This window comes from Bos javanicus, chromosome 11 (assembly GCF_032452875.1).
Source record: "Bos javanicus breed banteng chromosome 11, ARS-OSU_banteng_1.0, whole genome shotgun sequence".
Taxonomy (NCBI): Eukaryota; Metazoa; Chordata; class Mammalia; order Artiodactyla; family Bovidae; genus Bos; species Bos javanicus.
In genome coordinates, this window is record NC_083878.1 from 103443759 (window position 1) to 103469150 (window position 25392).

Sequence of the window (25392 nt, forward strand, 5' to 3'; positions counted from 1 at the left end):
GCTAGTTTTACCTCAAAACAATTACAATTTTTTCAAATATCGGATTTCTTTATTTTTAAAATGTGCACATTAGAGTTTACTTAAATACAAAATGTTTATTTTTCTTGCAGGTAAGAAATTTCAGTGACATTTCCACGTCAATTAGCTTCTTTTTAATCCAAATCCTTCCATTAAAAATAAATATACATTTAAATTATTCAACTATCATATTTATTAGTCTCAATACTTACAACTTTAGAAAATGGAACTTAACCCTTGCCTTAAGGGAGCGTCCAGCTCTGAGCAGCGACGGGACACAGTGCTGCGGCCACCCTGACCTGCCGCCCCTCAACCTGGAATATTGTCAGGAACCCTGAACGCCGATGTCGCCCGTCACTGGGTTCTGTCAGGTACACAAGACCGCCCACCCACAGCACCGTCCCAGCTCTTGCTGTTGGGAAAATGTACTTAGGGGAGAAAACGACATTTGGCGCAAACCAAAGGCAGTTTAATTAATGGTTCTGAGCATATTCCTTTGGGCTGTGTGTACACTGGCCCAGTTTTCAAGTTGAAAAGAAACAACAGGTGTCTTCAGTAACCCAGGCACACAGCTCAGCCACTAAGACAAGCCCGTGGCTTTTAAAACACAAAGGCTTCCAGGGATTAAAAAGTGTCCAACAGAAGAAAGCTCTCGGCAGAGAAGTGGAGCGTTCCCTGCCCAGAGGCCTCGGGTCACACCTCGCACTGAAGGGGACCACAGAGCTGAAGGCAGTTGTCCGAGGAGTCGGCCACCCCTCTTCCCCAAACTGTCAAACGGTCAGGGTGCTCACTAAACACAGGAACCGGAGCGCAGAACAGGCGTGGTGGGAGACACTGTGACACCCACCAGTGTCACACACACACACCCACTCACACTCAAAGGGAATGCTCCCTGCCGTGGTCATTTCTGTTTAGTTTACATTTTCAGAGGCAAATTTACTTCTAAGCTTTTTGGCTTTTAATAATGTGTTAAAACCATTCAATATTAGACAATTAAATCATCAAAGCCTGGGAGCCTGTGGTGAAACAGCTCCAGAAAATGAAGCTTGGCCAAGACCACAGTCTGCCCCGCCGCGGGCCACCATCTCCCTCCCACTGACAGCAGGGCTCTCGCGGGGACTTGTATGTGCCAGGGGATGACCGCACAGGATGAGGGTGCCTCCGGAGGCCCCAGAGAGCACCCCCTGCCACAGTGGGGCTCAGCGCTCTGGGTCCGCGTGGTGGACAGACTAGGACCCCCTTACAGCCTCGTGTCACCAGGCTGGCCAACAAAGACAGCGCCCCCGAAGGGCCCGCCTCCCCTCCACAACCCCCCCACTCGGGGCTTCCCTTCCCTGGTCCTGAGCGGCCTTGGCGCCCCAGAGACCACCAGCATCTGAGAGGCGCAAACGCAGGGAATCGCTGAGCCCGGCTCCACGGAGCCACAGAGGGCGGCGGGGGGAGGGTGTGGGCTTTTCTCCCCGACTCCCAGAGCGAGGCCCTGCAGTCAAGGAACTTGAGGTGAAAGCGGGTGCAAAGTCCTGTTCCGGGGCTTGGCCACCCACTTCCGTTTTCAGACCTGGAAGAGTGAAGTCTTTTTGCTCTAGGATCTGTAGGGGACACATCTGGGCCACGCAGGCGGGGAGCGGAAGGACCCCTCGAGGGGCCGCCAGGTCCGGAGTGTGGACAACGTCCCTGATCTGAAGAGCACAGCGGCAGCCCCGCTGGAGGCGGCTCCGCAGTCTCGCCACGTCCTACACGGAAGGATGGCGGTGCTTGACTTTCCACCGCTTGGAGCGCACGCGGAAGAAGAAGTACATGACCATGAGGAAGAGGGACGAGGCCACGTAGAGCACCACGCAGAGGCTCATGTCCAGGCTGGAGAAGCCCATGCCCAGGAAGGCCGCGGCTGCCTCGGCGCCCCGGCGGCCCTCGCCCCCCGCCCGGCTCCCGAGCAGCAGGTCCAGGCCTGGCTGCGACCTCTCAGACAGGCGAGCCCGGGGGGGCAGCAGGCTGGGCGGACGCAGGCTCTCGGCACCGTGGTCTGCGGGGGGCTGCTCCGGGGGAGCCTGGCTGCCCTCCTGCTTCTCGCCCGGGGCCGGGGCGCCTTCGCCGGGGCCCCCCAGGTCCGCGGAGTGCGTGTCCACGAGGTTGTCCCTGCCGTAGTGCTGCTTCAGGAAAAGCAGCACCTGGCCCTCGTTCCAGGTCCCCAGGCCCTTGATCTCCTCGTGGCAGGCTGGGCAGAGGTCTGGGCTGGGCCACGGCACCTTTGGGAACTTGGGGTCCTCACTCGGATGCCCTGGAGGAGGAGGAGGGCCGCGGTGAAGAGATCTTCCGGCCGCCTGTCCCGCACCCTGGGGGCCTTGCCCGCCTCCCCCTTCGCCCACCACCCTGTCCCTCCCACCCTACCCTGCACAGCCGCCCACTTCCCTGAAGCACTTGCAGCACAGGAAGTGTCCTCACGTGGGCACTGCCACTCCCCTAGCCAGACCCTGCCCCAAACACCCAGAAGGGGCTGGGCGAGTGCCCGGCTCAGCGCCCTTGACCTTGGCCTGTGCCGAGGTGCGGTCCTCCCTTCCCTAAGGTGCCCCATGGGTTCAAAGACCTCCAAGAGGACCCTCTCCTACACCTTCCCTCTGGCTCACTCGCTCCCTTGTTCAGCACACACGCGGGCAGAGCACGGCCTGGGCCGTCAGCCATTGTTTGGGGGCGAGACCTGGAGGCAGAGCCGGGCGGCCCCGCACGCACAGCTGCACTTAGGAGCCTCCGCTTCCCTTTCACTCGCAGTGCAGTGGCGGCCCTGGACCCCGGGGCTCCCACAGGCCCAGGGGGCAGCAAGTATGCCCCAGGGACTCCCAGGATTCCCTGACCTGACCGGGCACGCCTTGCCACCCAGTCCTTCTGGACACACACGTCAAGGAGCCACTTCGTTAGTGGGGTGCTCAGGACAGGCTGCGCTGGGCAGCAGCCACAGGGCCATGAGGACCTCACGGCCCGGGCGCTCCCCTTTGGGGTCTGGAAACACACCCCCCGAGGCAGAGAGGGGCTGCTAGAGCGTGTTCCACAGAACCACACAGACCTCACCCCAGAGGCGGGACGGAGGCGCTGGGGGACACACGGAGTCACAGGAGTGACCCCATCTCAGGCCGCCTTCACACAGCACTGCACACGACACACTGAGCCTGCTCAGGGCAGCTTGGCTGGGGCCTCGCCGACTGCGCCAGGGCTGAGCGCTGCCACGACGGGGTCACCACGAGGCCCCTGTGAGGGCGGGGGGCGGGGACAGCCGGGGCAGGAGGGCCCTGACGCCCTGGACGTGGAGCTGTCAGAACCAGGGCCATGGCGGAAGGGCCTCCACCTACAGCCGTGGGCGAGGCATGACTCCCACGTGACCGGACCCGCAGCCCCTCAGCCCCACGTCCAGAAAAACCAATTTTCTTTAGTGCTTTAGTTGTAATATGTTTTTATAATACAGTGGATTAAATAAAAACCAACAGTTGAGTGGCATTTTCTATTCATCTCTATTAAGACTTATTTCTCGGCGGATTACATTTAAGCCTAATTTTAATCTGCCAGTGATTTAGGAACAGTTTGAGTTACTTAACTCTGAGAAAATATGTGCGCCCCAGTTTTTCTTCAAACAAAACCACTCTGAGGAGTTTGGTCTAAGATCTGAGGGCAGATTTTAATGACACTAAAATCCCTTGTTGACAATGAACTGTATTCCCAGTCTCCCACCATTGCGTTTACTGGGGGCCTAGTGGGCTCCCCAGGGCAAGGGCACGTCCACGTCCACACAGCTGGGAGCCCTGCAGCGCTAGAGCGTCTGGGAAGCCGGGGACAGGAGCTGGGGACAGGAGCTGGGGACGGGAGCTGGGGACGGCTGTGGCCTGCCAGCCGCTGGCAAGGTCACTAGGAGACTGACACCTGATTCCACAGACGGCCCGGCCGTGGCCCCACGGGCAGGCAGCCCCCGCCGCCCACACCAGGCCCCGCGCAGGCTGGGCCACCCAGTGGCTTCTGCTCACCTGCCAAGCGGCTGTTGACCAGGTTATGCTTCTTCCAAAGCCAGAGAATCGCTTGGTCCGGGGTTTTCACGGAATCTATTGATTCTTTAGCCATTTCCTCAAAATGCTCGCCGCATTCCTTACACCCGAAGAAGACGTGGACATACCTCCTGATGGTCTGCAGCACAGCCTGCGGGTCGTCCTCGAGACCTGTGGAGGGACCAAGGCACCCGACGGTGGCCAGCACCTCAGGGTCAGCAGAGCTGTCAGGGGAGCCGGGACGAGTGAGTGCCTGACGCGGGCCGCGGGCCAGCCCCCAGGGAGAAACCGGCTCCTTCCCAGGTGTCCATGGCCACCAGACACTGCTGCTCACCCTCTTGACACTGCACCAAACGTGCACACCCCATGGGCAGGCGGCCGCCTGTGTCCAGCTGCTGGACCTGCTCCAAGGCCCATGCTGGTCCCCAGGGAACAAGCCAGAAGCCTGGAGCAGCCACGTCCACCAGGACCCCCAGCCCCAAGACCAGCCCAGAGGCCAGGGTCTATGTCCCGTGTGCCATCCCTCCTGCCCTACAAGCAGCCCCCAAGGCTGGGCCTGCGCCGGGGCGGCTACTCATTCAAAATCTCGTTTGTTTTGCTTTGAAATCCTTGCTAGATGCAAGCCCGAGTGTGGACACGGCCTCAGAAGTGCCTCCAGGCGTGACTTCAGCCCCGGTCTTTGTGGCCAGTCTTTCCCGGATGGGTCAGCAGCGGCCGGGCTCCAGGCAGCGGGTCTCCAGGCAGCAGGCCAGTGTAGGCCTGCCCTCATTCAAACAGCCCGAGCCTCTCGGTGTGAGGAAACCCTCTTATCTACCAGCCGCACAGACGGCGTTCGCCCATGTGTCAACAGACCCTAATGGGACCCGGTGCCTGCGTAAAGGCCCTGGGGATGGGGGCAGCCCATCTGAAGAAAACAACCCCACAACATCAGGGTGCAGCACGCACCGTGCTGAACGGACGAGCCCAAGGAGCCCCGGGCAGTGGCCGCAGGGCGGGACCAGAGTCCTGTCCAGACAACTAACGCGGGGGATTGAGTGCACACAAGAGACCGTGAGATTAAAACAGATTAGACGTCAGCATTAGAAGAAAGGCAGCAAAATAACGGGGGGTGGGGAGATGCAGTTACGGAGACTGAATCGTCTTAAGAGCAGGCCTTCAGGAGCCCTCTCTCCCCACGGCCGGCAGGAGCCGGGGAGCCAGCCTGCCAGGAGAGGCCCCAGGGGCATCAGCCTGGCAGGTCCTGTGCGTCCCTCAGAGAAGGCCCCAAGCAGCACGTGGCCACCGCCTGGCGCCGTGTTCCTGTGGGCAGCGGGGGCGCCCAGCGCGAGGCCACCCGCGCGGGCTGAGGACTCACTGTGGCCGGGCTGCACTCCCAGCCGTGAGCCCTGGGCCGACATCTGCCGTGCCTGGCGGGTAATCCTCCCCGCCTCGTCCCCACCAAACCTCTGCACACTCGGGCCGCCCTAATCTTTAAAGTGGACAAGAACCATAAACCCTACCTGGGGCGGATTAGAGGCGCGGCAGGCTTTTTAGTCGATGGGGTTTAAGCGTGCAATAAGGAGAGGAAAAACCTTCCAAGACATAATCCGGGTCTCAGTCTGACCCAATTCTTTCGGCGGGAGACAGACTCCTCGGATATTGCTTCCATTTACACCGACCGAGGGGACAGATGCCCGAGGTCTCTCGGGCTGTGCGCCTGTCCCTGGCCGCCCACAGGCCATGGGCAGCGGCCCCGCGGTGTTTTTGCAGAGCGTCCTGGCTGCTGGCCTCCCTCTTGGTCACCACCTCCGTGTCCTCTGCGGAGTGTCCCCCGTCAGCACGAGGTCCGGGCAGCGGAGGCTCCAGGGCCCTGGCCAGCGCCCGCCCGCAGCACTAAGCCTCTGAGCTCACCTGCTGTTTGGAGCCCCAGGTTCCTCCTGAACGCACCCAACACGTTCTTCTGTGTGATTCTCAAGAGAAGCCATGGTTTAAAGCACCTCCCCACCCCCAGCCCCGGGGCGTAGACGTCCAACGCCCCCTGGAAGTGAGGAGGGGCAGGGATGCCTTAAGAGGTCGTGGGCCCCCTTGCTGTGCCCGACAGGTGGGCCATGTCCCCCCAGCCCGGGCCGGGGGTGTCTGAACCACAGGCTGTGGCGGAAGTGACACCCAGGCCCTGAAGCCCCTCCTTGGCCCCCAGGGGAGCTGTACTGCCCGGGGCCCCAGCTTCCGAGTCTAGAGCACTCAGCTCCCACCCGCTCAGCAGGCCCACAGGTGACCTGTCCCAAGATCTGAGGCCCGGAACCTGGAGCAAAAACCTGGTGCTGGGCTCAAGCCATAGCATTTGGGGTCTGTCTGTTACACAGCAAAGGGGAACTCTAAAATAATTTTACAATCTTACTGGAAAGAATATTGACCATGTGGATCCAAGGACTCCACTCTGACTCAATACAGACGTCAGTGATGATTAAAGAACGAAACCACAAGATAAGCAGACACCCCAAGGCTGCCAGGGCCCTGCGCCAACTGTGGCACACACACCACACGGTCCAGAGAGGATCCAGAGGCCCAGCACGCTGTTAGTGACCCGAGGGCGCAGCGCGGCCCCACCTCCTGCCGCCCTGTCTGAGTCACCCCTGCCCCTCGTGGGCCTGGGAGCTTCCTTCTAATGAACCAACACAGCGGAGGTGACAGACAGGCCCCCAAGGGCTCCGGGACAGCCACTGCCCGTGGGCAGGCTGCACGGCGAGGGACAGCCGCCACCCACGCAGGGCGCGAGCCTGGGGAGGGCATCCAGCCCTCCATCATCCCCCGCCAGCCCTGAGAGGAGACCCCAGCCCTGGCTGGTACCCTGCCCTGAGACGGAAGACCCTGGCCAGGGCACACCGGAGCGCCTGCCCACAGACGCTGTGTGTACGAAGTGCGCACTGCTCCAGGCGACCTGTTATAAATAAGACACCACACACCTCCCCAAACGGGTCTCACACTCCTTAAAGCCCAAAAAAAAAAAAAAAGAGGCGCCGACACCGAGAGGCGTTCCTGGCCAGCACACGCCCAGCCCCGAGACGCACAGCCCATGGGTCAGCCAGGCCCCAGCCTCCAGGGCAGATGGACGGGCCGCATGTGGGTGCCTCCCGCGCTGGGGCAGGGGCTGAGCAGGGCTCCTGAAAAGACACACGCCTCCGTCCTCCTCGGCACAGACCCGGGCACCCGAGGGCCCAGCACCCTCTGCAGGCAGCATGGTGCCCATGCAGGTGACCCAGGGCAGGGGGGCTGCTCACCTGTGCCATCCAGGGCCTTTGGGTGGGTCCCGGCTCCAACAGTCAGAGTGTGGAACAGTTTCCAGAGAGAACACGAGTAGCCCCTCAGCTCCGGTCGGCTTCCTTGACATCCAACCCACTTTATGTGATTAGTGAGAAATATCCCAGAAATCTGGGCAGAGAGGGGTGTGGAGAGAAGGAGAGATACTGAATTGTTAAAATTAACAATTGCTGGTGACTGTCCTGTCTCAACTGCATGGTGGTTACACAGGGAGTATCTGTCTGAAAACTTTATCAACTACGAGTACGGTTAAATCCAGGAACAAACCGGAGAAAAAAGTCTCTATTTTACTGACTTCTCAGAACCTGGAGCCGTGGCCCACTGTTTCATCTTTGGGAGAAGGAAAGCATCCACCTGGGCCGTGATGAACCAGCAAGAGGGAGCATGCAGGACGCCCGCCATTGTTTCAGGTTAGAATTAGTTGTAATGAGATTTACAGAAGACTAATAATGATAATAAAGGAATTCAATTGTCAGACAATTCTCAGCCAGAACAAACAGGATCTTCACTTAACGAGCAGCGAGCTGATGGGCCTGAGCCTGTAACAGCCCATGAGTGCAGGCTGCAAACGGCCCCTCAGGCCCTGCAGGCGACACACAGGCCTGGCCCCGGGGCCATGCTCCTGCTCTCAGCCACCTTCCGGTCACTCGGCCTGGGGCCCGTGGAGGGGAGGCCAGGCCAGACACTGGCACCTGTCAGGCGGCCAGAGCAGACCCCAGGGAGCCCACACCCTGGGCCTGCGGCTGCAGCGGCCAGGCAGCTCAACCAGGGCATCCCTGCCGGACATGTTGTCTTTATTTACTCCTTTTCCAGGTGTGAGATCTAGATGAATTTACTAAAAATTGAAAGAGAAACCCTAGCGCTGCCTCCCTGCGGAAACCCCTCATCGTCTCAGTCAGCTGATCCAGACCCTGGCCTGGGGAGCAACGGGAGGTCGTCATGGAAACCAGGACTGCAGACCAGGGACACGGGGGCGGCGAGGGGCCCCCGGGCAGACTTCCCTCTGCAAAGGGGCCACCTCACCCGCATCTTGTTGTTGACCAGGTCAAGCACGGCATCGTAGGGGATCCTGTCCAGCGGAAGGCTGGCCAGCCACTCCTGCAGCATCTCCAGCAGCTTCCTGACCGGCGGTCGTCCGGGGAAGAGCTGGGCAGGAAGGACCACGCTCAGGGACTGTTCAGAGAGCACGCCCCACGGCAGGCATGGCCTCCCAGGGGCCGAGACCAGGCCTGCCCCGACCTGGCCTGCCCCAACCTGACCCACCGGCTGCCCGAGAACCAGGTGGGAGTCTCTCCAGAACACAGACGAGGCAGCCTGGGGGCTGCACCTCCCTTCCTCCAGCCCCACCATTGCCCTCACACCTGACGACAGGCCCACGGCCACCCAGGACCTCATTCGTCACGCTGCCAAGGGCTCGGGGGGCCTCTCCGAAATCACTGCCGACTCGCTCAGTCCGCGTGCCTCAGCGTAACTTACACCCATCCGCTGCTCCCCTCACTCCCTGCCACCACCAGCAGCCCCCCACCCCCCACCGGCTCTGCCCTTGGACTGGAGAGGTACGCACACTCGAGGCTTCCGTGCAAACAAGTGCCACCCGCTGCTCAGCTGCACATGGACACTCAGGCCATGCTGGCGGCACCACGGCGCCAGGGAGGCCTCGAGCAAGGAGCCCGCAGCTGTCCTGTGAGGACCTTCGCTCAGATGCTGCCAATTACACGTGCAAATTAAGGGCCGACGCTGCCCTAACGACAGCGTTGGGACCAAAAACGCCCCGTCTTCAACTCTGCCAAGTCTGGGTTTTTCCTCCATCGGTTATAGAGCATCAGTATCAACTGACCAGCATTTCAAGTTTAAGTAAACTTCAGAAAGTTGTTAAGAATAAGCTATGCTAATCTTATAGGCCATGCGTGCCCTCCAGCCTGACACCAGAAAAGACGAGGACAAAGAACTCATGTGCAGAGCGAGACCCCCATCTTGACACGCTAATAGCTGGGCAGCCAGGGGGGCACTTTCTCAAAGGAACGAGAACGGCGCGAGAGCTCTGACCTCTGAGGTCATCGTGGGGGGAGAACCGTCTCGACAGTCTCCATTTATTCATTTGCAACACACCATGTAGCTTTCTATTCCCTTAAACATAAGTTCTAGCTCTTTACTTTTTTAAACGACCTTACTAAGTAAACTCTGACCAGCCAAATTATCGCTTAGGAGCTACTGTGTCAGCAGGGCTTCCCAGGTGGCGCCACTGCTAAAGAATCCACCTGCCAATGCAGGAGACGCAAGAGACACGAGTCTGATCCCTGGGTGGGGAAGATCCCCTGGAGGAGGAAATGGCAACCCACTCCAGTATCTTGCCTGGAGAATCCCGTGGGCAGAGGGCCCTGGCGGGCTGCGGTTCATGGGGTCGCAGAGCTGGATGCAACTGAGCGTGTGTGCATGCATGTGTTGGGCTGCACACTTGGCAACAGGAATCATTTCAAACTAAGTCTCCTTATCTCTCAGGCAATAATAAACAGTATCTCAGATCTTGTCAGATCACATCAGAGGCTATAGAGAGTGGCCTCTGGAAGCAGATTCCTCCCGAGGCAGTGCAGGATCAAAGGTGACCAACAGGTGGGCGCGACCCAAGGGCCTGGGCTCTCTCTGAGGTCGGAGAGCAGAGGGCCACAGCAGGGCTGCCGGGCCAGCAGAACAGGGTGCAGATTCGCCCTAGGGGGCAGGGACACCCGACTGCCTGAACCTCTGCCCACAGACCGCGGGCCCGGACTCTTAGCTCGGGAGCTCAGAGTTCTCAGCAGGAAATGGATGCCGCCCGACAGCTCCTCACTTCTAGACCCGAGCAAGCACAAAGCCACCCCTGCCCCACCTACTACTAAAGGTGGGCATGCCAACCTGGCCCACCCCCAGGGCCCACCCAATGCACTGGCCACAGGCGTCTCCTCCCTGTAAAACCGCCACCCTCCATCTCCACCGACCCCCAGACACACAGGCCTCCCGCCCACACCCTGCTCCCCTCGTGCTCCCTTCTCATCCTGCTGCCTGCCGCCCACTCACATCTGGCCTGGCTTGGCCCCCTTCAGACCACACTGAGCCCTTTAGACCACCAAGCCCTTCAGACCACACCAAGCCCTTTACACCACTGAGCCCTTTAGAACACACCGAGCCACACTCCCGCACAATCCCCTCCTCTCTGCTCCACACGCCCCCACCCAGCGCTCGTCTCCAGCACCCTACACAGGGACTCCACCTGAGCAGGACTCTTGTCCCTGCCACGTGCGTCCCCAGGCACACCCGCTCCCTGTGGCCAGGGGCCCTGCCCCAAGTCAGACGCCCACGCACCTTGGCCAGGACAGTGATGAAGTCCTTGAGCGTCTTCAGCTCGACGCCGGCCAGGGACCTGTGTGCTGCGAGCTCCACTCTCAGGAGGTGGTGCAGCCCTGACTCCAGGTCGGCCGTGTACAGCTTTGACCTGGGAGCGAGCACTGCCAGGTCAGGGGAACCCACCCCTCTCTCTAGAAACCCCCCGTTCCTGAGCCCAACCCCACCCAGAGGGACGCCCCCAGGACACCCCACCAGCAGACAATAGGGAGAATCCCCAAGAGGCCAGCAGGCGGGCAGTGGGCTTCTGAACGAGCCACCCAGAGGAACCCTGGGCCCGAACTCCTACCCACGGCCGCTCCCGCAGCTTCCTGTGGAAGAACACTCGCCTGTCAAAGTCCCTCCAGACCACGGCTTCCGAGCTCTCCTCTCTGCTGGGTCTCCCAGGAAGGGAACCTGGTTTCTTCCTCACTCCCGGCAGTGACCTCAGGTAAGAGGAGAAAAACGACCGGAGGGGCTTCCCACTGCAAGAGGGGGGGCAGGCGCAGGCTCAAGCCGGCTCCAGGGCCTGGCCCATCGGGAGGTGTCTCAGGGCAAGAGGATCAGAGCAGCCCCCTGCCCCTCGAGGGTGATGTGGTCCACTCAGACCAGTCATTCTCTGAGCATTTACTGCAGATATTTGAGGCAGGGGGCGGGCAGAATGGTGACAAAGCCCGGGCCTGAGGGAGCTGCCCCCAACCTGGGAACATAAGACAAATCCAGAAACAGCACCGACCTACAGGTGTGAAAGCACTAGGCTTCACTCCTGTTTGCTGGGGAGGTTAGGATGGCCCGGACAGTTGGTATGAGCACCTGCCAGGATCAGTTTTGTCCAAACCTGTGGTTTTTGACCTCAGACCCTCTGCCTGCAGGCTGCCAGCTCCACTCGGGGCGTCTGGGGTCCGGCAGCGAGGGGCTCCCAAGCACAGCGGTGCAACCCATCTGCTGTGGGACTCCACCCTCCCGAGGTGGCTCAGGGGTCACCCGAAGGGTCCAGAGCCTGTTTTCATTCCCAAAGGAAAGGTATAGCAGCTATCGCTAAAACCATCGTCTTTTCATTCTGAGGTTACAGAGACACTTTCAATGTAAAACAAGTGTTTTTCCTTGAAGTGAGATGGCAGTGTATTCAGGGGTGTATTCAGGGGAGGTCTGCTGAGCTGGGTGCCCAGCTCTGCGAGCCCCAGAGACCTCTTTGCTTACCCTGAATTCCATTGTTTTTTAGAAAATACCAGACAGCCCAGGAACCACACATGCCTGAGGCTCCTGAATAGGGTGCCCTCAGTGCCCCAGTGAACGTCTTGGGGCGGGGGAGGCGCTGTCCACATGGTGACTCACCAAGAGCTCCGTGGACGCAGGTGGGGCTGGCCCTGGCCACTGGCTGTGGCTGGGGCCTGGCAGGCAGCTCAAGTTCCAGGAGGCACCCCTCTCACCCATTATGCCCTCCCAGCCTCGACTCAACTCACTTCCTTTCCAGCTGAGCCTGTCTCACGGTGCACGGGCCCCACTGCAGAGGCCAGCGGCATCCTGCTGCTTCTGTGGGTCTCACAAGGCGACCGCCACGTGTGGGGCCAGAGCCGGTCCCCCCGCTTTCTATTCTGGAGACCAGGTGGTGAGTCCCCCCAGACCAGTGAGTGCCCACGCAGTGCGGGAGGGTAGCAGATGCTACTTACACGGTGACTGGTCCGTGCGACCCGTTCGGGTAGATCAGGTAGCAGGAGGGAAGGGAGGGCACGCCGAGCTTCTGCAGGAAGGCTGTGTCGGAACCCAGCGCCCGCCTCACCTCGATGCTCTCGTATGGAATCAGGTCCAAGATCACCTGGGCGATGAGACGGCACGTCACCTTCTTGGTGGGTGGCGGGGTCCGCAGGAAACGCCACGCTGACGAGCGTGCCTTCTTACAGAAACTAACAGCCTCTCAGCTCAGCTGCTCCCTAAGGCCGACCGCCACTGACACCCCTGTTGTGTTGCACGTTCAGGCCCCCGGGGCTGCAAGGGCAGGAAGAGCAGCAGCTGTGCAGACCCTGAGAGGGGTCAGAGCTGTGCTCCCCACACCCCCTCCAAAGCCCACCCATCAGACGGGGCCGGTCACCCCCAGGCAAGTGGGGGCCACGCCCCAGCCTCCCCTCCACCCACAGGGCTTGCTTTGGGAGGCTGACAGCACCCCTCCTGGTCAGCCAGCTGAAGGGCACTGGATTTGCCAAAGTTGGGAGTCCAGAATACAGCAGAGAGAGTCTGGACCATAACGCCTACTGGACAGAGGACACCCTCAGGGACGCTGTGTGTCCCGGGGACCACGTCCGCCGTGAGCCCACCTGGCCCCCCAGGGGAGGTGGCGGCAGGCGGGAGTTGCTTCTGTCTCCTCTGGGAGGCAGCCCCCCACCCCGTCCCAACGGTCTTCTCTGTAAACGAGCCTTCTCTAGTGAGTCTGCTGAATAACACATGGGCAATTCCGAGAATTAATGAGTGCAGAACACACACTCCAAGAGCTGAGGCGGAAGTCGCTACTGTCACGGAGTCTGACCGCAGCGCCGACACGAGAGGGGCGCAGACAGTACCTCGCGTCCGACGTAGGAGCTGTCATCTTCCAACAGCACAGCCACGTACCGGTCACCTCGCTTGTCGATGAGTGAAAGAACGTCACTGGGCCTTTTAAGAAGACAGAGCCTTTTAGTGTCTTCAAGGCCATCGCATACCAGCGCCCACATCACTCAATGCACGTCTCTACTCTACAAAATTAAATTCAACTTGAAACGTGCTGCCTTTTCCACAGAAGCACACACCTGATGGGGTCCAAGGACGGGCAGGCGGGGGGCCGATTGCCGTCTGTGTGGTTCTGCAGGAAGTTGATCATGGTCCGCCTCACTGTCTGCAGTTCTCGGTCGGGCCCTGTGGGGAGGACCCCCGTCACAGGTGAGTCGGCCCTGCCGAGCGCCCACCCCATCCCAGGGCCCCCAGGGCGCGAGGCACACACGGTGGAGTCATGCGCAGACCACCTCACAGGACCAGCGTGGGAACTGCTGAGCTCCAGCGCCCCCGGCGTGGAGCCAGGCCACAGGCACGTCCATCCACAGCAAGCTCAGAGGCAGGCCGAACGACCTCACCTGTGGGCTCCGGGGCGGGGGGCAGGGGGTCACTCACAAAATTTCACCGCGGTGCCCTTGTGACGCGTGCACTTTTCCAAACTTTTGTTTTCAAAAACGTTTACTTAAAAAAAATTTAACCACTCTATTTGCCAAAATCAAACATTCTTGCTGAAACTGTGGCTGTTTAACCCTTCTGGGGAAGAAAGGACCGACAGCCTCAAGGCGAACCTGCCGAAGCGGGGGAGGGCAGGCCCGCCCAGCCCTCGGCGCGCTGTGAGGGACGCAGGAGTCTAGGAGAGTGGAGGACGACGTGTGTGTCCTTACCTTTAAAGTTTTCTCCAGTTGTGAAGTCCTTTGTAAACGCTTTAAAATACTGAGGGGAAAAAACCAACAGACACAAGTAAGGAGCAGCCCTGCCCGGCGCCTGTGCAACGTCTCATCTTCAAGCAACAAGACGGCCATCACGGCTGAGAGCGTCACTCTCACTGCTCCAGGAACTTCACGCTGACTGATGATGAAACCACGCTTCTACGGGCCTCTGTGCAAGGCAGTGTTTCTTCCAGACTCACGAGGGCTGCTCAGTACCAACCAGACCCGGGCACACAGGGGTTCTGCCCCGACAGGGCTGGGACCCCGACAGGACCCCCGCGGCCGGCACTGCCCCCACAGGCTCGTGGTGCGCCAGTGCACAGACTCCCGGGAGGAAGACAGGCTCTGTGACAGGGGTCTTCCGGCAGAGGACAAGCATTGTACGTGAACATTAAAAACCTTCTTCACTCAAAGACTCAGTGAAGACAATGGAGAAAGTGACGGCTGGGGTGACGACACCCCCCTCTCACAGCTGGACGAAGGGGCGTGATGAAGACACACGGGGCTTGTACACCAGCCCGGAGAACACAGGTGGGACAGCGGTAGATGGGCCAGGACCGAACAGAGGCCACGCCCTGGCCCCCATCAGCACTGCACGCCAGGCTGGGCCCCAGCCACACCCAGCGTGTGGGGGTCCCAGCAGCATCCTGTTAGCTGAGGGGGGGGCCCGAATACGCAGCACAGCACCCTGTGGGGAAAGCCGAGACACAACAGGCAAACCCAATAGGAAGGCGCTGAGCGGACCCAAGCCTGGACCCGCGCTCCAGGGGAGGGCGCCTTGGTGGGCAGGGCCCAGCAGAGACGGACACACGAGGTCACCAGGTCAGCATGACGGGGAGAAGCAGCTGGCGCTGTGCACACAGGGCGCGGGTTCAGGGCTGAGAGGAAGGGGGCCCCCAAGCTTCCCAGAGGCCACCTCCAGAGGCACGGCCTCCCTCCTCAGATGCGCTCAGTGAGGCGAGGGACCACACGCACAGGCACGTGCACGCGCTCGTGCACGCACACACACACAGGCACACGTGTGCACGCACACACAGGCACACACACACACACAGAGCTGGGTGCACTGCTCAGGTTCCAGCCGCCCCCTAGCGGGAGAGATGGGGACAGGCTGGTCTGCAGGGCGGCCACGGCTACTGGCGCAGCTGGCAGGCAGCAGACCCCCACCCCCGGGCAAGGCACCTGCGGGCCCCGCCTCACTTGGGCACGCGCTCTCAGGGCAGCGCCGGCCACTCCCGTGCCTGCAGGCCTCGCTGGGTGTGAGCAGGCAAGTGCACAGTCCCAGTGTGACCCTGCAGTCCAACGGGGTGCAATGAGAGGTGACCCCTGCACACAGAAGCCCCTGAGCTGGGAGACGCCCTCCCCAAGCCCCCAGGCCGTGCGAGCGGCTGGCGGAGGCGCGGCGCTCACCCGGAAGGTGGGGTAGAAGTGGATGTCGTAGGCGCGGCACACCTCCTGGTTCTTCTCCTCCGCACAGTCCAGGGCGGCGACGCGGATGGCAGCCGCCCAGTCTGAAAAGCAGGAGCGAGACTGTTAGAAGGGCCCCATCCTGGCGAGGACCGGGGGAGCTGAGCCCTGGAGACCCCAAGCGCAGCTCACACGGGCGAGGGCAAGGACGGGGGGTCACCTTCAGTCGCCAGCTTCAGAGGAAGGGTCTCCCCAACACCCCCAGGTGAGGGTCTCTCTTTGGAAGACCTGCTCCCTTCTCCGGGACAGTAAGAGTCCCAAACCTTCGCTGGCTCCTCGGCCGGCTTGGGGACAGCCTGCAGGGGAAGCAGGAGGGCTGGCGGTCGGGTGCACACAGGGCAGCAGAGCAGTGCCCGAGCAGGACGAGCCCAACGGGACGGGCCGGGCCGAGCCCCGCTCACCGCGTCCTGCGGTCAGGTGACTTCTGAGGGGGAACCTGTGACTGTCCGTCCCTGAGCTGTGGTGAGTTCTGACAGACACCACCAGTCTAAAGCACTCACTTGGCTACAAGTCATGGCAAATGAGTTTTCTCTGAGTGCTGCTTAAGACTAAGACTTCAGAGTTACAGTAAAGACAGGCCAGGAAGGAGAGAGGCCAGCCTAAGTACTACACGGACACCAAGGCTTGTATACATCGGCAACTCATGATTGCTTTTGTTCCATCTAATGTTACACTTATGCTTACAAATACGTGCCTTCTTCTTCTGCAACTGTAAAAAGTATGTACTGATATTAACATAAAGCAAAAGATCAAGTGAAAAACACACAAGACACACAGCTCCACCTTTCACGACCGATGACAGAACAGTGCTCCACTTAAGCGGCCGCAGTGAAGCCGGCTCATCCTGAAGGCGTTTGAAAGGATGGAAGAAATCACAGAGCCCTCCTGAACCACAGGTCACGTCTTTCTGGAATCTCAAATTATAAGGAACTAAGGAAGAACAGTCAATGCTCTCGTCCCATCGGTGAGGCCGGAGCGCAGACGCGGACAGGACGCACGGCCTCCGGTCGCCGCGCCCCACCCAGCGGCCGACTGTGAGCAGGGAGCCCCGTCCTCTCCACTCGGCGCCTGTCCATCCCGCCAGAGCGTCTCACTTCTGCAACCTCCTCCCAGCTCACAAACATAGGGAATCAAGGCTTACTGAGAATTTCCATGACAAGCTTTTGCTCCATCTTTAAAAAAAAAAAAAAAAGGCTGTTCCAGGACGAGAGAGAGAGGAGACGGAACACGGCTCCAGGAGCTGACACCACGCACACGCGGAGCCGGGCCCAGGCAGAGAGAGACGGGAGACACTCAGAGCCGCTCACGACGGTGCCGCTTTCTCGTGGGACTTGGCCCCACGTTCTTGTTTTTCAGGCTTTTCTCAGTAAGCATGCGCTACTTACGAAATGTAGAACACGGAGCCTCAGGGTGCTTGTGGGGAGCGTGCTCCACGTCTGTGCACCATGGGGCCCGCGGCCTGCTCTGCTTGTGCCTCCCTGGACTCCGGGGCAGAAGGCCACAGAGCGCCCATCGGGGCTGCCAGGCGCACTGGCTGCCAGGCAGAGGAGGCCCCAGGCCCGGGCGCGGCCCTCCTGACTCCAGAGGGCACTGGCTTCACCCGGGCTCTGGTTCAACAGCCCCCGACCGCAAAGGAGCACTGCAGGCTCCAGGGGCTTGCCCCGCCGTCCCGGGCTCGGCCTGCAGGCCTGCGCGGGGGTGAACACGACCTCCAAACCGCCCCCGGGGGCCTGGCCCCCACCCCAGCCCCCTAGCCGGAGTCCCCCCACGACGTGCGCCGCTCTAGCACAGGACAGACCCCTCAGGCAGACACTCCACTGGCCTGGGCTCAGCCGCCTTCCTCTTCAGGGTCACGAGGCCACCCCAGCCAGGCACCCCTCCTGAAATGCAACCGACCCCCAGGCCCAGCCCTCCTCCCGGGGTGAGGAGGGGAGGGACAGCCTGGCTTCGGGAACCGCCGGGTCCTGGCCACAGATGCCCTGGGCAGAGCAGCAGAAATGGGCGACGCCTGGTACCAGCTTTGCTTTTCCAGCCTCCCAAACTCCTTCAAGTATCCCAGGCACCCAGTAGGTGGGTCCTGCCCTTAAAAATAGGGTACACCTGCCAGTGGCTTCAAAAAGAAAGGCCTTGGCTTTCCCCAGGTTTTTAACCACCTGCTTATTCCCAGGGTAACAGTGAAAAGTTGAGGTGTCCCCTGAAATAGCAGCAGGGCCCCAGCATCAGTCCGACTGCGCTGAAACGCTCTGTGTTTAAGAAAAACTTACGCTGGACTGATCTTTCCTGGGACATCTCTAGTAAATGAAACACTTCGTAAATTTACAAGTGTGAGGGTTCCCTGCACCGAGTCCTTCCTAAGTCAGCATCAGGGTGTAATTTTAAAAAAGCCAAGAGCATGACTCATCACTGCAGAAGGAGGAGTCACACACGCCTTTGACCTGCTTACTGATGGACCCGGCTGGGGTGAGAGAGGACCGAGCCCACGGCCAGCAGGACTAGCCCTCCAGGACAGAGCTGGCCGACGTTGGAGGGCAAGAAGCCCTTGGGTTCCCTTTCCTGCTGCACAGAAGCGCTCTGCGTCGCTCCCGAGTGAGGTCTGTGAGTTCACTGCAGCCTGGGTCTGAGCCCTTAACTAATGGTCATGAAGCAAAAGTCAAACACAGGCACAGCCCTGGGGACTCAGCTTGGGGAGCCTGGGGAGCAGGCCCGTGTGGTACTGAGAGGACACGAGCCCCACCTCGGCTCAAGTTTCAAATGTGTCCTAACAGGAGGATGAGAAGAAAACGAGCCCCCGGGCGGTGACCGGCCAGGGGCAGTCACGGCAGTGCCCTGGAAGGCAGCGCGACTGTGAGGTTAGGGCCGGCTGCCGCGTCCCCGGAGCCCAGACGGCTCGGGGTCAGCCTGGCCCGGTCATCGGCCCCAGGGCGCAAGCCAGCCGGAGGGCTGTCCCTCCTGCTCACAAGCTGACACCAGCTTCTCAACAGCCGACGGTCCCAGAAAGCCAGCGCCCCCACACCCCTCAGAGCCCGCCCGCCCCACCGAAGCGAGACGGGGTGCTTCCCCTCCCCACAAGCACCCCCACTGGCCAGCGAGTCTCTGGGCCTCAGTCCTGCAGGGAGCAGCCGGGGACACTCCACGGAGAGACCAGGCCAAGGGGCCTCTGCTGGAAGCCACTCCTGCAGCTCGCGACGGCAGCTCGCGTGGCCGTCGGGGCTGGGCCCTCTGGACACGGCACCTGCTGGCCCTCCACGTGGCGGGCCCCTCGCCCAGCGGCCCTGCCGGGCGCCAACCCCAGCGTCCCACTCACCTTCCTAGGACCTGCCCCCACGTCCAGCTGTTCACACCGCTGGCACTCCTGCGCCTTGTCTGTCCTCCCCTCTGAAGGACGGGGTCCACGCGGACAGGGAACGCACGCAGAGAGTGTTCTGAGACGCACACAGGTCACCGCAAGCTGGCGGGGACAGGACAGCTCCTGCTGGGCCAAGGACTCTGGGGTCCGCACGTGTGCACCCCATCCAGGTGGCAGCCCGGGGCAGGGCCAGGTGCCCGGCCTGCTGACGCCTCACGTGGTCCTTGACCACCTTTGAAAGAGGCCGCCTGTGCAGCGCAGGAAGGAGGCAGATGAGGGAGATTTCAGTGACGGGGGCACCAACAGCCACCACAGGCATCCCGGCAGATGGGCGGCTTTCACAGCAGCACAAAAGGGAGCCGGTCTGTTTTATCAGGGAGAATGCAAACCGTTTCAAAGGGTGAGCTTCAGGGTCTGCGCTCATTCAGCTGGTGCCCTCCCCTCCTCCTGCCTCTCCCACCTGTCGGGACTCCACACACAAAGGAGGGAAGCGCCCTCAACTGAATGCAAATCGCCTGCTTTCAGGACTAGGCCCGCGCCAGCCAGCCCCAGCTGCCAGCCGGGCGCGGGGCCTCCACAGGGAGCAGCGGTGAGCTCCGGGCCACTCCTCACTTCCGCTCACAAGCCCATCTATTTTTAACTAAGCATGTCTACACAGAGAACTACAATTTACAATTTATCTCAAGTTTCTTTGTCAAGTAACTATATTATTTATCCTCACAGGATTAAACTTCCCACCATTACTTGGCAAGTTCTAATAGAACGTCTATACAAGTCACACTTATGGTAAAGCATCCATCACTTGAAGAAAACGGTTACAGTTCAGATTAATTAACCCCTCGGGTTTCAGAGAACCCCGCCCCTCGCTTCCTTTCGGCCTCCTGGTCCTCTCACCCTTGGGAGGGAGGGCCGGCCATCAGGGTGAGGCGGCCACGCCGGCTCCCACGCTGGCGCCGCTGGAGGGCGCTCTGGCCCCCGTGAGGCCCCTCCAGGCAGAGCAAAGGGCCTTTCAGGCAAGCTCCAAGTTCAGGACGCACAGGCCCGGGCAGAGAGGAAGCCTCGTGCTAAGGAGCGCGCCTTCTCCACCAGCCCCCAGAGCAGCCTGGAGTCACGCTCTGCGTCAGCCTCCGGGGGCAGAGGGCCGCGACTGTCTCAGGGCTGTCTCATCCCTGTGCTTGCACGCAGCTGTGTTTGCACGCAGGTGTGCTTAAGCTAGCACTGTCTGTGGTCCCGCAGGCCTTGCGGCACGCACACTGTGAACAGCAGACGTGGGAGTGCTGGCCGGCTCTGTGGGCTGGGGCGGGGGCGCGCAGCACAGGCCGCGGGCGGGAACCGCCCTGAGATCAGGGTCCCCCGGCCGCCCGTGAAGCCAGCAACATTCGCCAGCAGGGCTCCTCTGCTCAGTGTCCCAAGGGGCACGCGGCGGCGCCGTCCTTCTGGGTCCGGCTGCAGTGAAGCCTGGGTGTCACAGACAAATCTCTGTGCGGCGGAGCCCCCGTGGGGGGACATGCCCCCGCCCACCTGCCTCTCCAGGGTCCAGGTGGGGTCCTGCTCCATCAGCACCCTGCCCCCTTCAGCCCCCCGGCTTCTCCCAGATGACAGGGAGCGGCTGTGGGGACCATCAGCTGGTCTAGTTCACGTGCATGAAGCCTGCAGCCATGTGAACGAGCAGACTAGCTGGTGACTGAGGTGGGTGGGAGGCAAGCGGGGGCCTGGCCAGCCCTGGATGCACCAGGCACGTGCCGTGGGGCCCTGGCACCCACGGCCTGCCACTTGACGGCGTGGCCACATGGGTGTTGTGCGGTGGTGCTGCCTGCCAGGTCCTGCTTTCGTCTGAGTCTCTCATCAAGAATTCTGGGGGTGGGCTTCTCTGGTGCCTCAGTGGTAAAGAATGTGCCTGCTTGGAGACATGGGTTTGACCCCTGATCCAGGAAGATCTCACAGGCCATGGAGCAACTCAGCCTGTGCACAACTACTGAGCCTGCGCTCGAGGGCCAGTGCTCTGCAACGAGAGAAGCCGCTGCAGTCAGGAGCCCGAGCACTGCGACCAGAGGGAAGCCTGCACAGCAACAAAGACGCAGGGTAGCCAGAAATAAACAAACAAAATTACATTAAAAAAAGAACGATCTTGTATTAAAAAAAAACCATTCTGGGGCCAATGACAGAACACCTTCCCCTGTGCCCCCAAGACGGAGCGGAGGAGACACGGGAGACAGACACCCAGGACCCGGCAGCCCCGACGGGCGCTTCGGGCCTTGAGGAAGTCTCCGTGGCTGTCTTGAAGGTGTCTCCAGGTGGCAGCTGCCCACCCCCACCAGGTGTCTCAGTTCTCACCTCAAAAGGAGGTGGCGCAGAGACTGCGCTAACATCACAGCTCCGGGCAAGAGGATTTTCAGGGGCACAGCAGGGTTTGTTTTGTGAAGGACTTAGAAGTGACAGGCCTAAGCCAGATCTACACAAACGCTGGAAGGACGTTTGGCTGCACCCACAGTACCTCTTTTGTTTGTTAAGCCACCTTCATAGAAGGAAAAACAATTATTTTCAAAATCTTAAAAATGTCAGCAAAGAGCTCAAGTTCAATCCAAATCTTTTAGGAAAACAAAGGTGCCCCGACGCTGTGTACAGAGAGGGCCCGCCAAGGGGAGGAGCCCCGGCCCCCTGCAGACCCCTGCCCACTCTGAGCAAGTGGAGGAGGCCACTCAGGAGGCGCTGGGGCGGGGGGCAGCAGGCGCTCCTCCAGCTCAGTGACCAGCCCCAGCCAGCAACCTCAAGTCAGGGAGCCGGGGCTGTACTGTAAGCAGCCACCTTCTAGAAGCCATGCTGCTGTCGAGAGTGGCAGTGGAGAGTAGAGTAGCTGAGTGGGCTGGACAGGGCATTTCAAGAGGGGAGGGAAGAGGCATCTGACGGGCCCAGGCCAAGGTCTGCGTGCCCCAGGGGCTCACTGAACCCCCTGTTCACAAAAGGCTGACTGGGCCTGAAGCCGTGAGAGTGGAGCAATGACTGCGCGCAGACTGGACTGTGTGGGCGCTGGGCACCCCCGCCCCTGCGGGAGGGCCCCTGGCAGAAGCAAGGCGCTGGGCGGAGGGGCTGCACTAGCCTCCTCATCGAGGGTGTGGGCAGTTCTTCTCAACACGCTCCTCAGGGACTTCACAGAGACGAGGCACGGGAAGGACCCTGGGTCAGTCAGGCGGGAGCCCAGGATCCGAGTAGCAGGTTCCTCTAGCGGAGCGTTCTTAAGTGCAGACAGCCATGGCGGGGGGTGGGGGGTGGGGTCCCTGCACCGCCTCGAGCCTCAGGCCCTCTCCTGCAGGTGCCTGGCGTGGTCAGTGGCCCCAAGACAGGGATCCTCCACCTCTGGGGCTTATGCTGACAGGCCAGGCCTCACGCCCAGAGCTTCTGCTTCCGCCTGCCCAGCCTGGGCCCACAAGGTCTCCAGGTTAGCTCTCTCTGGGGACCTGACGTGGACACTGCCCAGTGCCCAGGCTCTGCCTCCAGTCAGAGCTCGTGCTCAGGGAGCCCCCGGCAGTCCAGCTCTCAGGACCCCCGTCCTCCCCCCCGTCTTTGGAGCCACAGCTGTTTTTCACTCTCAGTCACATCTCCTTTTGTCTCAGGCCTGCTCTTCCTGCCTTCACTTGCAGAACGCCCAACTTGGCGTGCGTGCTAAGTTGCTTCAGTCGTGTCTGACTCTGCGACCCTAGGGACCATTGCCCTCCAGGCTCCTCTGTCCAAGGGATTCTCCAGGCAAGAATACTGGACTGGGCTGTCATGCCCTCTTCCAGGGGATCTTCCCCACCCAGGGACTGAGCGTTTCTTACACCTCCTGCACTGGCAGGCAGGTTCTTTACCACGAGTGCCACCTGGGAAACCCCCAACTCTCTTAAGATAATCTTCTTTAGCCAACAGTTAGGCTAATCACATCACTAGGTAATAGATTTTACTACCAGATTGGCCAAAAAGTGTGTCTGGGAACATACAGAGAAACCTGAATGAACTTTTTCAGCAACCAATAGTTTCTGTTTCAAAAATAACTTCCCTTCTGAGTTGCAGGGACAATGCCCAAGGCTCCTCACATGCTGGCTGAACCATGCAATGGTTTGCAATATTCAAATCCTACTGACAACTTCTGTATTTCACACACTAAGCTGAAAAAAATCAAAATGTGCAGAACAAGTGATGACAGCGTCTTGCCAGAGCGACGAGCGTGAAAACTGCCGTGAAAACTGCCGTATCTGTTGCTGCCTCCCAATGACAAAAGAAAACTGCCAAGTCCTCTTATTATTAAAAGTACTTGCCTGATGGCACAGCAAAGGCTTAAAGGACACCTATTATGGAGCAGACCGTCCATTTCACGAAGTCTCTGACTTCAGTTCTGACCAGCGGCGAAGGCTCAAGAAAACACTAGATCAAAGAACAGACGCTTTACAATCAAGAAGTCCCAATACCTTGAGGCAAGAGAAGCCGCTAAAGATAATCACAATCACATACAAAAGCCCGATTTAGACTTTTTTTTTTAAGTTTCCTTACGAATCTGTCTAGATATGAGAAAATCCCAACAGGGTTGGCTGTAAAACTGCAGTTCAGGAAAAGAGCCCATTTGTTACTCTCTTGCCCTCTGAAATATATAATTAGAGGTCAGCTCAGCCTCAGCAAAGTCCTGCCAAACCCTGCTCTTGTTGGGGACAGGCCCCCACTTCAGAGCAATTCGTGTTCTCTTCTGAAGCGCTGCCAGCTTGTAGGAAGACTGCTGCAAAACCCTTAAACGGCTACAACTGTGCAATGTACAGCACGCCAAGAACTTAGTGGCTGATTAGCAATTCGCACCGGGATGAGAAAGTGCCAAGCGTCAATAAAGTGTGGGAACGTGACCAGAAGTCTGGTGGGTGTCAGATTGGTCCAAGGCTGCGTGACCACGCACAAGGAACCAACCAATGAAATGCGGGAAGGTCTTTTTCTGCTTCCACAGAGAAGTCTCCAGCACAGCTGGACCTCTTTGAGTAGCCACCATATATGCTCAGCTCTCCAAACCAAAGGAGAATGAAGAACGACCTACAGGGAAAGCAGCCCGGGACAGGAACGGGAGCCTCAAAGAACCGGGATTCCAGGCAGCCGGGTGGAGTTACTGAGGACGAGATGAACGTCAGGACACAGCTAGGATAAAGACCTGGGGCGGAGGTGGTTGCTGAAGCTTTCAGAGACTCAACAAGAGGGTCTGGAGGGCTGGACAAACGAGGAAGGCCTCTGTGTCCCCAGCTGAGTGAGGGCGGTGGCGGGAGAGGGGTTCCTGTCATCCTGACTTGACAGCCGACTTCCCAGATCTCCACTGGGGCGGGGGGCGTCATACGAGGGATGAACCCAGGGTGCAGGCCAGCGGCCGCCGAGGCGGAGCACCTCCAGAGGGCCAGGGGATAGGGACCTGAGGAGAGAATCCGGGGGTCGTAGGCGGCAGGCCAGAGACCGCGGTCGGGCCCCCGCGCCAGGCGCGCCTCACCTCTCACGTCTGCGGCCAGGGCCCGCCAGGTGGGCGCGTAGCCGATGCAGTGGCCGCACCACGAGGAGTAGAACTGCACGAGCCACGCGGCCGAGCTGTTGGCGGTGGCCCCGCGCACGCTGCCGCTGTCCAGCACCCACACGGCGTCCTCGCCCGCGCGGTACAGCCGCGCCGCGCCGCCCGCGCCCGGCCCTGCCGCCGCCGCCAGCAGCACGAGCAGCGGGGGCAGCCTCGCGGGCCGCCCCGAGGGCGGGCGCCGGGTTCGGGCCGCCGCCGCCGCCGCCGGAGCTCCCGGGCTGCGCGCTGCCGACGCCGCCGTCCTGGCCGCCGCCATGTTGGGAGTGCCGCGCCGCGCCTGACCTTTCACCCTGGCAACCGCCGTCACGAGCGCCGCGCGCGCCGGGCTCCGCCTCCAGCGCCCCGCCCCGCCCCCATCCCTGGCGGCCGGGTCCCGCCCCCGCGCGTCTCGGCCCCGCCTTCCAGGCGCCCCTCGGCCTCGGACCCCAAGCTCCAGGCTCTGCCCCGCCCCGCCATGGCCATGCCCTCGACCCCGCCCATCGAGGCCAGGCTCCGCCCATTCACGTCCGCCTCCGAGACACAGGCTCCGCCCCCCTCGCGCCCCCGCCCCCACCCTCACGGGCTGCTAAGACACCTCTCAAACCGCCCGTCCCCCCACCCCGTTCCGGGTTAGGGTCGCCAGATGTAGCAAATGAAGGTACAGGAAGCACTGTTAAATGTGAATTTCAGATAAGCAGCGAGGTGTTTTTAAGTCTAAATATGTATCATACCTGGAATGCAAATTTAATGAGACTCATTTAGACTAAAAACGCTTCGCTGTTCAACTGAAATTCACATTTTACTGGGCTTCCTGTGTTAAATCTGGCAACCCTACCTGGGGCTTCGGAGGATCTGCAACCCTGACCTTGTTTTTTTTAATCTGAGATT

General features: G+C 60.5%; 1 protein-coding gene across 1 annotated transcript; it reads right to left on the reverse strand.

Moving 5' to 3' along the window:
* Positions 1-27: 27 nt before the first annotated feature.
* Positions 28-24796, reverse strand: QSOX2 (quiescin sulfhydryl oxidase 2). Its single transcript, XM_061434072.1, has 12 exons — positions 24448-24796; positions 15557-15657; positions 14102-14150; positions 13475-13580; positions 13250-13340; positions 12365-12510; positions 11045-11179; positions 10677-10806; positions 8364-8486; positions 7301-7451; positions 4026-4214; positions 28-2296 (listed from the first exon to the last, which is right to left on the reverse strand). Exons 1-12 carry the CDS (start codon positions 24779-24781, stop codon positions 1752-1754), a joined length of 2100 nt encoding a protein of 699 aa, XP_061290056.1. The 5' UTR covers positions 24782-24796; the 3' UTR covers positions 28-1751.
* Between the last annotated feature and the right edge of the window lie 596 nt (positions 24797-25392).

Excerpts from the sequence above, each read along its gene's own strand:
- QSOX2 (XM_061434072.1), bottom strand. The coding sequence starts at position 24,781 with ATGGCGGCGGCCAGGACGGCGGCGTCGGCAGCGCGCAGCCCGGGAGCT. Across the intron at positions 13,341-13,474 it reads CCGTCCTTGGACCCCATCAG|GCCCAGTGACGTTCTTTCAC; the intron begins GTGTGTGCTTCT and ends TCTTCTTAAAAG. Across the intron at positions 2,297-4,025 it reads GGTCAACAGCCGCTTGGCAG|GGCATCCGAGTGAGGACCCC; the intron begins GTGAGCAGAAGC and ends CTCCTCCTCCAG.